The sequence below is a fragment of the Pithys albifrons genome, chromosome 5 (assembly GCF_047495875.1).
Source record: "Pithys albifrons albifrons isolate INPA30051 chromosome 5, PitAlb_v1, whole genome shotgun sequence".
NCBI classification, from domain to species: Eukaryota; Metazoa; Chordata; class Aves; order Passeriformes; family Thamnophilidae; genus Pithys; species Pithys albifrons.
Window position 1 is genome coordinate 44,801,961 of NC_092462.1, and position 12,040 is coordinate 44,814,000.

Genomic DNA, 12,040 nt, shown 5'->3' on the forward strand with positions numbered 1-12,040 from the left:
CTTTTCCAATACATGAGTACGTGCCATGTTATAATGTTTAGACAAACTAAGAATCTTCAGATAGATACTGTGGCTGTGTACTCAAGTGTGATAAAGTGTTAAGATACCTACTGTTACATGCAGCCTTAAAATTGGGAACAAAACAGAAGTCTTCAAGCACTGTGACTTGCACGTCAACAACCTAGTATCAACCTTTTTAAACCTAGTATCAACCAACAACCTTCTTACACAAACCAAAGCTTATATACTGTGCCTGCTATAAAAGGGAACAGGGAGATGACTTAAGCGTCTTACAACTCAATCTTCTCTGCTCTTCAACCTGGCAAAGATAGAACGGGGACTATTTCTCCTTCTTTAAAGAAGTACATTTTTACTGTATTCACAGAAGTTAACAAGCTCTCAACAACTTTAAAGATATTTGTAAACTGGAGAAAATAATGCTAAAAATCAACAACTAGGAGCTGTTCTTCAAAAGTATCTTGTTACATTATATGTAAATATTTCAGAATTACATTCTCATACATTCCTACTTGATTTGGTCATCTTCAAAGGAAGCAAACGCTATTCTTTTTGACGTCAAGTCCACCAGCCCTATGAAATTTAGAAACCTCACCACTTCTTTCTCTTATTAAAAACTCCACAAAATCTTTCTGTGAGAGCATTTAATTTTTACTTCATCCTCAGCAAGGTCTGCAACTTGACACATACTTATTATTCAGAGATGTTTCTAAGTGATCAGATTTAAATAATGTTCTTCTGTGCAATTATGCAGGTCCTTTGCCTATTTGTCTAATTCACACCATATTACAAAGAATTCTTACCTTCAGAAAAGGAATGACCTCTTTCATAATTGCTTTAATCTGCCGGTCAAGCTGCTGAGTATCTATACGAGGACATGGAACAGCAGAAACTTCACTCGACTGTGGCACAGGCTGACATTCACTGGTACATGGACCTCATTTTAATTGTAAAAGAAAAAAAGGCACATTTAAGACATTCAATATTACTATTAAAAGAAATATCAATTTCAAAATTATATTTTCCTTTTTAAAAATAAATCATATTTACATATATCATATGTAAATATCCTTTGACACTTTTCTAAGTTTTCAATATAACTAAAAAAGAAAGCAATTCAGCCAATTAAATGATTCTTCCTAGTAAAAATAATAATTTTCTAAAACTAAGCAAAATATGTGCATACCTTCTAATTTACCAGTAGAAGCACCCTGAAAATTACTAGAGCAGCCCTCAGAGTCAAGGGTATTTTCAGCTTCAATTTTCATACGCTCATATTCCCTCATCCAAGACAAAGCTTTATCTAAGTGAATCACTGTGTTGCCTATATTTAGAATAAAAACATCTTTTAATCTATATAAAAGGTTTTTCAATTGATAGACAAGTAAACAATGATAAAAATTAATTCAAGGCCACAAGTTTTGAAATCTACATATAATTGCAGTTGACTTATGATATTTTATTACACATTTTTATCAACTCTAAATGTTTCATAAGGGGCTAATTTATCTCTGTTTTGTTTTACAAAACATGATTACACACTAAAAATCAAGTAACTGTACTACTAAAGCATTGAGAATTGCAGGCCTTTTGGGAGGGAGGGAGTAACACAATGCTAAATCACATCATTCTTACCAAGGTCATCAGTGGCAAAGGGTTCAAAATTCGAAGATGTAGACATAGTACTCCCATTGTCTGCATCATTTTGTTCACAATCTTGACATGCTTCTGCAGGAAAGTTCTTACCAAAAGTTTCCTAAAAAAACACCAAATAACTGAATAGAAAGAAGGAATGCACCATACTGTCACAGATGTGTCAACCAGCCAGCAATTCTTTTCAGCCCCATGCTGTGGTATCAAGACTTGTTACCACATGGCCTGACTGGAGAAAAACCTTGCTTTCAGGATATAAATCCGTTAGATGATTCTACCACAGTTGTTTCAAAGACTTCAACTATAAAACATGTAAGAAACTGTAAGAAGGCATCAGTGATTTCTTAAATCCAAAAAGGCAAAAATGTTTTGGAGAATCTTGTGATCAGTACTTGCCCTGACCCTACTCAGAAATAGATCTTGGCTCTTTCCAAATACCAGTTTCTGATTTATGCCCCTCTCCATGTTCCATTCATCCTTGACAAATCATTCCTTTGCAGCATTCAAGAATCATACTGTATTTTAATCACTTTTGCATTAAGATTCTCTTGCAACTATTTGTTTGGAAGAGTCTGTAGAAGCTAATATTAATTTCAGCAAAATTGAATCCCTAGTATGAATAATTCAGTAGACAAGCATGCATACATGTAAACTGCAATACAGGGAAAGTTGTTCATAAAGTAGCACCTGAATTTGAAAACTTACATCATCTGTAGAGGCAAGGCTTTCACTGGGAGTGAGTTCAGAATTTGATGCCATCCATGTTGAAGAATTCAGTGATTTTGCACACTTCCCTTTTTCATTGTTCTCTGATAAATGTCTGGTCACTATATCCTGGAAAAGATAATAAATCTATGCTGTAAAAAAGGATCTAACATTTGTTTGCTGCACAGACAAGACTAAAAAATTTTGTGCATACCTGTAAAGCATATAGAGCCCTTTGCCTCAGATAATCTGTATTCAGCAGTTGAAGCTCATGGAAAAGTTCAATAAGAAAGTGGGGACGAGACTCATTTTGCGAAATAAGAGTTGCCACTTCAGAATAAATTGTATCACGCAAAGCTTCAAACATAGAAAGATCACTACCAGTTTCTGTAACAAAAAAAAAAAGGAACTTGTTAAGTCTGTGACAGCCATCCATTTGAAAGACAACTGCCTATCAGCTATGCAAGTTACATGTATGCAAATTATATTTTAATCGTTGTAGATTCCATTATATATATAGCAGCTTTCTTAAAGCTCTCTCATTTCCTGAAGGGCAAAGATTTAAACATTCTGAAATTATACTTCATGCAATCTTTTATATACAAAACATAATATAAAGGATTAATAGGAATAATTCTCTTTACACTTCTGAATGATATCTTTAGAAAGTAGTCCTTATAAAAGAGAATATTGTACACACCACAATGTTGCTTTCAGAACAGGTATTCAACACTGAAAATGGAGTTTTAAGACATTTCACAAAAGATAGACAAAGATCTCACTTTATATATTACAAGCAGCATTAAAAAAGTTCTAGACTGAATTCAAGAAAGCCTCTCCTTCCCACACAAGAGTAAATGCTACATTTTCATACATGTCTGGAATTACTCCTGAGTTCACATAGAAACTCCTGCCCTTAAAGTCCTATTACATAGGTATCAGAAGACAAGCGTGTTTCCTATGTCTCCTACTCCTTTGAAAATTAAGGATTATCCTTGCTTGTATCACAATAAAATTATTACATATTTTGGAAAGTGCTGAATGGATGCAAAGTTACATTTGGAAAACTCAACTCAGTTTAACAGATGTGTATGTTAGTATTCAAGTTAATGAAGTTATTAGCAATACAGCTAATACTACTGTGTGTTTGATTATCTGAAAATAGTTTACCAGTATTTTTAAGCAAAGGCAACTTTTTTCAACCTCTGATAAGTCATCACAAATTGGTTCCCTCCCCCACTAATAAAATATAATAGCACCTTTCAAACATACTAAAAACGCCTACTGAAATTAGTTTTTTTGTTGTAATATCTACCTGCGTATTTTCTATCTGACTGTCAAGAATGTGGTAAACACATTCTCCTCAACTATAATTCAAAGGAGTTTGTAACACTGCACTTCATGCAAATTACAAGTAACTTCTCTTGTTTATAGAGAGGGTGCTGCAATAGCACTGAACATTTGCTAAACAGTGAGTTATAGGACCAAAGTGAAGAGAAGAAAAAAAATAGTAATAGGATATTGTTGAAGCTAAGCAGTGAATGCATTACCTGGCACTTCAATGCATGCATTTCTGTTAGACTGCTGCAGAATTCTCCTAGCATGCGCTGTAGGAAAGTGGGGATAGACAGTGATAAACACAAAAATGCGTACCGGAAATAAAGACAAGGGTCTATACAAAACAGCAGAAGGAAGATTGCTTAGTTATCCAAACCACATCAGAGCTGCTTATTGTGAGAACTTGAGTAGTAAAGGTTACATATATACACTAATAAACAGCTCTTAATGTGGACACAGCTAGGCTGGCAAAGCTGGATATTGTGCTACAACAACTAAAATTTCTACGTCTTTCAAACAAAACAAACATACTGGCAGAACCTAAAAAGACACAGGAGAGAGTAATTTTTATGATCTAGATATAAGAAAAGCAGGTGGCAAAAATGTAAGGGTTTATGTGATATGACTGCATTTAAATACATTCAGTGAAGCTCATTTAAGCATGAATAGAATGAAGACATGTAAGTACAGGATGGAGTGTAAACACTAAGCAGTTTTATCAGTTGTGCATTATTTCCCATAAAATCACCAACAACTGGCCAAGACTGGCTACATCTTTGCTTGTCTTAGAGTAACAGGTTTGTTTCTAAATTAGTTTTATTGAGTACTTAAATCTACAGAAAACACACAAAAGCAACCAGCATCCAACTTTTTACACACTTTGGTGTTTGTCATCCTTAGAAATTAAAATCGAAAATCTACATGCTAAATATACTGTACTGTCTTCTTTCCAAAATATACTGCTTTTAATTAACACATTAGCAACTAAGTATGAAGGTCCTTTCTTAGAGTTCACAAAATAATAACACATTTAGAAAAGAGTACCTGAAGACATTTCTGTAGATCTACTGTATTTAATTATTTTTTCCAACTGTTCCTGATTCCTTTTGCTGAACACCTTTGCATGAACCACCTCATCAGACTGTTTGCTTTTTGTGCTCTTACAGGGTTCACATACACTAGAAGCGCTTGCACTTTCATAACCTAATGGGAGAAAATGAAAGGTAGAAATTAAAAAAAAACAAACAAACAACCTGCCTACAAAGTGTTTTATTACTTTTAACAATTCGTTTAATGGCACTCTTAAAGATGCAAAACACTAATGATGTTTCCTAGCCAAAAATTTTCCTCTGTACACTGAAGCCATACAGGAGTACTAAAAGGTCAGGGACTGCAACAGTCCTACTATACATTCTTGTACTGCTCCTCTCTCCTCATTCAGTACTTCACTAAAGCACACCTTTCAGCAAATCATCCAGTTTGAACATGAAGACAGTAAAGATGTGACCAGTTCCCGGTTACTCCAAATTTTCGTGATCCTTTCAGATCATGATACCATTATCAGGTATGCTTTCTGTTTACTGAAATGCTAAAAAAGCTTATGTAGCTACATTATGTAAAATGAACTCATATTTCAGTAATTTATTTTAATTATTATAGGTACCATTTATAGAGAATAAATTCTCTAGAATGTAATGATTATAATCCAAGCTGAGTTTGCCATGGTATTTAAGATTACTTGACAACCTACCAGCATTTTTAATTCTGCCTTTTAGCTGAGAAGAACTCTTCCTCTTATTCTTTGATTTGGGTGTTTTATCTTTTGATGCCAAGCTTGCTTGTGCTGATGCTTTTCTAGATCTAAATGTTTTTGTCACAGTTGTTGGGTCTACTGGATCAGGCATGCTACTAAAACTCTCCAAAGATTCTTCATCAAACTCTCTTCTCTGGCTCATATCAGACTGATTTTTATGACCAGAAGCAATGTTTTGTGCTGAAACTGCAAAACCAGCTTTCAGCTGAAACTGATCATCTTTTTTCACTTCCTGGCTATCATTAAGCCAAGTTGATCTTTTTTCCATTTCCTCTTCAAGTTGTCTATGACATTTTCTGTCAGAAAGAAAAAGAACAACAGACAGACCTCAATATATCATAACCTAAGTCTGTCAGACAGAAACTGCTTGTATTATCAGGCAAATAGTTTATCCATAATGCAAATTATCTGCCCTTGTTAATTAGGCATCAATTCAACACTGGAAAAAAAATCTAGAGAACCCTTTGAAATTAAAAACAGAAGAAATTTACATCTATCACTGACTTCAACCCAAATATACTAATGCAGCTATTGCTGTGCTCAAGGACATGGGACATTTCTTAAAACACAGAAAATAAGCATTTACTGACATTGTATTCTCTGGTTATTCAAAGAATTCAGTTTCAAAAAAAAAACCCACATTAATCAATACATAGAAAATCAGAATACAACTGAAAAAAACAGAAAAATTAAACGAAGCTGCAAAAGCAAAGTTCATATTGTAATTCTATTACAATAAATTCCCTTACTGAAAGATTAATTCCCAGAATAAGGAACAGAGAGGCAGGAAAAATGAGAGAGCTGCACTTTGACATTAAATACCTTTGGGTCTCTGCTCCATTAGAGGAACTGCTTTCAAAAGGTTTGGGGAATGCCATATACTCAGTTTTCCCAGAAGCATTATTGTCTAGAGGATGTTGTTGCTCCTGCTGATCACTGCTGTGTGGGGAAACATTGTGTGCAAAATCTCCAAAACCAGAAGGAAACACTGGATTATAGTTAATACCTACGAAGTAAACAAGAGAGTCAGAAGAGAGTCAGAAGATCCTACCTCATTTATAGAAGTCATATTTGTTATAAAAGTAAAATTTGAGACATATTGTGTGGCAATTTAACACTGCGAAGCAAAAATACAGTGGGGAAGTTTCTCTCCTGAAAACTCCGTATCAGAATTTATCTTAAATGTAAGTTTTGAACACTACTGAATACTACAATCCCATCCATGGAGATGAAGGACCTTCAAGAAACCCCAGTGAGAAGCTCCCACAAGTGAAAGTAAAAAATAACATTTCCAGTAAAACTCTGAAGATTTTATCAATACTTGAACCACTGTCAAATGGACAAAAAAATTCCAGTGGTTCAAGTATTTATAGGGTCAAAGAAGTCACAGATTCCAAATACTTAAATTTTAACCTTGGAATTCTTATGGCAGAGGCAAAATGAACATAACTATTCTTCTGTGCAGGTTCTGTATAATTTAAAATATGTTCTCAAAGTAGAAAACAGACCTTAGAATCTGAAAGCTACAATCTACGTCTAGGTCTATGTCTATTCCAGTCAACAGTTACTCTATAGCTTTGATGAGAACAAACATTAGTTAAAACACTCCATTTACAGGCATTTAAAACAAAAATGAGTGTTGGAAGTTCTAAGAAAACCAGTAATAATTACCAGGTGCTACTTTGAAATTAGAGGGTTCCCTTAGTCAGAACACCATTAAATGATTTCAGAAGGCATGTAAATGCTTTACAAACACTGCTTTTCTCATGTTAGATGAAGAATATTTAAAACTTGAACTTATGGAGTGGGTATTTTCATCTATAACCAACTTCATACTGAGAAAGTCTTGCTTTTCATATTGAAGTGAAAGTATACAATCATTCAACAATAACTGTCAAATTTCTGCTTAAGATCATTTCAATATAAAGAAGTCAGAGTTTCAGCAAGTTCACATTAAGATTTCAATTAAATTTGGGAATGGAAACTTTTGAAACTTGTATTACTTTTCAAACACATAGATATACCCACCTGGAGCAAAGGAAGAAAAATTAGTAAATCCTGGAACATTAAAGAGGTTTACAGGTTGTGGAGGGAAGTTGAACGGACAGAAAACAGGAGATGGAGGTGGTGGTGCACTACTGCCTCTCTCCTTTCTTGATGGCTTCTCTTGACAGTGTTGTTCTTGCTGGCGCATAAGATCATTTAACATTTGTTTCAACCTTGAAAACAAGAAAAAAGAACACCTTGTGAAAAAAGAATGCTAAGGAAATGCTGTCAATCTAAAGTCATTTGACCTTCATATTATTTCACCTGCACCATGCAATGTACGTAAAGAACTGCTCCATTTAGTGAATAAAAAAAGAACTTCATGAAAAAATAACTTGTATTCAATCCCAAGTGACAGACAAGCACAAGTTTAACATCAGCTGCTCTGCAGAAGTCCTCATGTTTACAAAGGTTAAACATCTTTGCAAGAACAAAAAAAATTGGGTAGATTCTAAAGAAATAAGCATGGAAACTGGAATGTTTTATTGACAATTCCCTGTCACTGAAGGATTAATTCCATAGTTAAACACTAATACAGTCCACAAACCTTTGGACATTATTCTGCTGCCAAGTCAGTTGAGTGTAACATTGGTTTAATTGATACATAATAAGATGTACTTGCGAAGATGAAACATTATTTGGCATCATACTGTAAGGGCCTGTAAGCAAAGTCTGTAGAAGGCAAGAGAGGGTCTGTGGAAAGAAGAGACATAACAGTGACCAAAGTACCAAAACCAGAAGTTATTGCTGGAAGATTTAAGAAAGAAATAAAACAAGGCAAAGTAAGAACAGCGAAATAACTGCTCTTTATATGTACCTGCTGATCCTGCATCAAAGTTTGACAAATGCTGACACTAAATTCATGCTGTTTCTTCAACTGATTGATCTGCTCTTGCCATTGTTCCTTTTCTTCCACATAAGAAAGTTCAGATATCCACCGAAGGTTTTCCTGACGCCGCATACTTATGTTTTGGTGTTGCCTAGCCTTAGACACTGGACGATAATTCCCATCTGCTGAAAGAGGACGGCAATTTTTCCACCTGGGTTGGAGAAAATGAAGAATGACTTAAAAATCCAACATTTCAAACAACTCCTAATGATACTTCCATTATTCAAATTATGTTTCAGTTGTACATCAACTTGGCACAGGCTATTTGACCATGCCAGCTAATCACCCATGCCACTCTGTCAATCCAACATTATCTAAACAAATGGAAAATAAGAGCCCCACAACTATCACCGTCAAAAAAAGTACGTGCTAATGTTGTTTCTGGATCTTGTTTTTAGTTTTGTCCATTACTGCTATGTAATAGGTACTCAGATGAAAATAGAAGCCACTAACATAGCACATTAACAGGTCCAGCCCCTGACTAGAAACCCACTACCTACCAGAATTATTTTGGTATCAAAACCAGAAGGAATAACTGAAGATATTTACATTACTTTTAACATGGCATTTTTATTTGACCACATAAAGCTTATTAAGGAAGTCAATCAGATAAGCAAGAGTTAAAAATATTCACAATAATTAAAAAAAAGCGTCCAAAGATACAAAAGCCAATAATTTAAAAGGAAAAATATCAGAGTCAGTTGAATTCTCTGAACTACTATTTTTTTAAAGAGACTGATCTATATGACAGCAAAACTTTCAGATTTGTTATCTTTTAAGATGGTTAAAAATACACAGGAACATCAGGAGTTACTGCCACAACTGAAAAGCTGAATGGTAGACATTTAGTAAGACTGAACACAGAAGAAATAACCAAATTAGTTATATGCATTGCAGCTACAGAGACTCAGACAAGAAAATGCCACTACGCAGACCTCCCTAGCATGCAGAAAGAAATTTGCCTTTGCTATGTAGAGATGTATTGTAGTTAATGCTTCTTCTACTCCCTTACAAATATACTCTGACAAACAAAAGACCAACAAGTAATGCTACTAACCTATCCTTGTTTTCTTTAACAAAATAGGCATTTTCTGGTATGTTGTTATTGGGATAAATAGAGAAACTGTCATTCAAACTTGATGCATCTTCTTCCTCTTCTTCTGCCTGCCCAACTCCATCAGAGAGATAACCGTCTTCATCTCCATTCTCCTCCTCCAGTGCACACTGGGTAGAACCTCCCCAGGTAGCCATTGTCCTAGTGAACATTGCAGGGGCGAGGGGAGAAAAGGTATGTTTGGGAAAGGAGTATTGTTTTTAAGTTTAGGACAAATTATTAAAATAACCTGTTGACAATTACAAGCCTGTCTATCTGCAATTAATCAAGCTGCAACAAAATGTATTGAAACATTTTTGCACCAATAGAAAATTAAACTTGTATTCATCTAATACTGGGACAGTTAAATGAAATTACATACTGTTTTGGAAAAATATTACTTTATTATATTATAAGTGGGGTAGTGATGAAGAAGAATTACTTTGATCATTTGGCATTTTCCATTCATTTTCTTCTTCTTAGTGACTTTTTCCCATTTGTAGAATGGGGAGGCTAAATATCCTGGAAAAACCTACAAAACTGGCAAGTTGCCAACTAATGCTCACTTCAGAAGTCAAACTTAATTTACTGCTCTGTTGTATCATCATTCAGTGCTCAGATGAACACTGCAAACTGCCCAAACATTGACATCTCACAGAATGACTTGTGCTCTTACTTTTCTGTCCTATTCTGCTGTGAAGTACACTGAGCTTCTGATCCTTCACTTTTAACAGATGCAGCAACAGTAGATATTGTTTCTGCAAGCTCTCTCCTCCTCTGATCTTCAGCCATTAAAGCTTCAAGTTGCTTTCTTCTCTGTCGCAACTCTTCCCTTAAAATTTCATGTCTTCTCATCTCAGACCATAACTGTTTGCAGTAAAATGGAAGAATTAGAATATAATGCTACCATAATTTTCAGAGTATGTAATATCCAGATCATTATTTAAGACAATTTTGGGAGAAACGGGGAAGGAAGATTCATAGAGGATAAACTAGGTTTCAAATACTTCCACTATTTTCTTTATGGACAACTTGCCTATAGTGTATATTACCAAATGTTCACAGTAAAAATTCACAATTCATTCAGCTTCCACATTAATATTTGGCAATAACTGCTGTATTTGGGGAAAAATGTCTTGCCAGTTCAGGTCAGTATTTCCTCTTTTCACAAACGAGTGGCTACTACTTCTCTCCCTAGGTCAGGGTCCTAAAAACGTGTCCAGGTCACCTGGAATTTTTTTCCTTTTTAAACCTTTTTGAAGTCACAGAATATCAAGTATGAAATACCTCATTGCCTACTGGTACAGACTGATCACGCTCAAATAAATGCTTGCCAGCTCTGTTAAACTCATTCATGGCTGGAGTCGATGTTGCTTGTGAAGTCTGTCTATTTGCCGGGCACTTACCCAGGCCAGTTGACAACTAAAAAAGAAAGCAAAATGCCAAAATAGAGCATAATAGCTTTCTAAAACTTACCTGGAGCTAAAATCAAACACAGTTGAGGCAAGAAAATCAAGTAGTCTGGGAAAAGGGAGGAATTTCTGAAATATGGCTAAATACGTATTTCAGAACTTAGCTAGGAATCAAAACAACTTCATTTATGTAATATAATACTGTAGTTGCACAGTATTGATAATTTACTGCTCACTTCACAGAAAGAAGCTAATCTTCAAGGAGTATGAAAAACAGTACAGCACTGTTCAGTTGGGTTTGAATACAACAAGGTGTTCATCATGCTTACAAGACATACTTTTGTCCCAAAATAACAGCAAAAGACTACTCAGCGAAGTGAAGCAGCAGTGACTGGCAGGTGTGGACAGAAAAATTTCACACTAAAAATAAGACAGAAGATTCTCTGTTTCTGAAGTCTACCTCAAGGCTTTTGAGGATAAACTACAGTGAAATTAAGAGCTTGATACAGCAATCACTGAGCAAGAACAGTGAGCAACATAAGCAGAGCTCATCTCTGGGTTTAAAGTCCGTCTGCTTACAGTACACATGTAATACCAAGAGGTAAAAATGACGTTTATGATATTTTATGTTTTGTTGCTCAACACCTTAAAGAAAGCAAAGAAATACATTCTACCTACTTCAAGGTCAGGACAAGCTTTCTGTAACACTTGAATTTTTTCTTGAATTTCAATCAGTTTCCTTCTTTCTTCTTGTAACTGTTTAAGCTCCTGTTGCTGCTGCTGAAGTTTAGCTTCATAAAACTTCTCTCTGTGTAAGTAAGTTACCCACATGTTACTTGGCAAGTTGCCTAAAGCATGACTCTGCTATCTGACAAAGGTTTACCTTGCTTTTTCATTTAGTCGTACATCTTTTTTTAACTTGTTGGTACTAGGTCGGACATTGTTTGGTTGTTGCTTTGTTTCTTCCATCTCACCCAACAAGCCACCAATAGTAGGTGCACTTGCAATTGTTCCTTGAGCTTCTGAATCATCATCCTGAAAGAATGTCAGAAAGACAGTTAGACTATTTTCAA

The 12,040-nt window shown here is 35.0% G+C and overlaps 1 protein-coding gene across 14 annotated transcripts in view; it reads right to left on the bottom strand.

Annotated features, from left to right (window-relative positions):
- PCM1 (pericentriolar material 1) overlaps positions 1-12,040 on the bottom strand; it is a 39,318-nt gene that overhangs the window by 9,099 nt on the left and 18,179 nt on the right. For 9 of the 14 annotated variants that reach the window (XM_071556371.1, XM_071556370.1, XM_071556369.1 and 6 more), the window contains 17 exons: positions 11,851-12,002; positions 11,646-11,775; positions 10,843-10,977; positions 10,232-10,422; positions 9,520-9,717; positions 8,391-8,613; positions 8,121-8,266; positions 7,556-7,746; positions 6,350-6,533; positions 5,465-5,823; positions 4,759-4,917; positions 3,927-3,983; positions 2,591-2,763; positions 2,377-2,505; positions 1,654-1,774; positions 1,205-1,342; positions 822-955 (listed from right to left, as the gene is read on the bottom strand). In XM_071556371.1, the coding sequence (XP_071412472.1) occupies positions 822-955; positions 1,205-1,342; positions 1,654-1,774; positions 2,377-2,505; positions 2,591-2,763; positions 3,927-3,983; positions 4,759-4,917; positions 5,465-5,823; positions 6,350-6,533; positions 7,556-7,746; positions 8,121-8,266; positions 8,391-8,613; positions 9,520-9,717; positions 10,232-10,422; positions 10,843-10,977; positions 11,646-11,775; positions 11,851-12,002 (2,820 nt within the window). The remainder of the gene's footprint in view (positions 1-821; positions 956-1,204; positions 1,343-1,653; positions 1,775-2,376; positions 2,506-2,590; positions 2,764-3,926; positions 3,984-4,758; positions 4,918-5,464; positions 5,824-6,349; positions 6,534-7,555; positions 7,747-8,120; positions 8,267-8,390; positions 8,614-9,519; positions 9,718-10,231; positions 10,423-10,842; positions 10,978-11,645; positions 11,776-11,850; positions 12,003-12,040) is intronic. The other 5 variants (XM_071556373.1, XM_071556382.1, XM_071556383.1 and 2 more) reach the window with 2 other exon arrangements.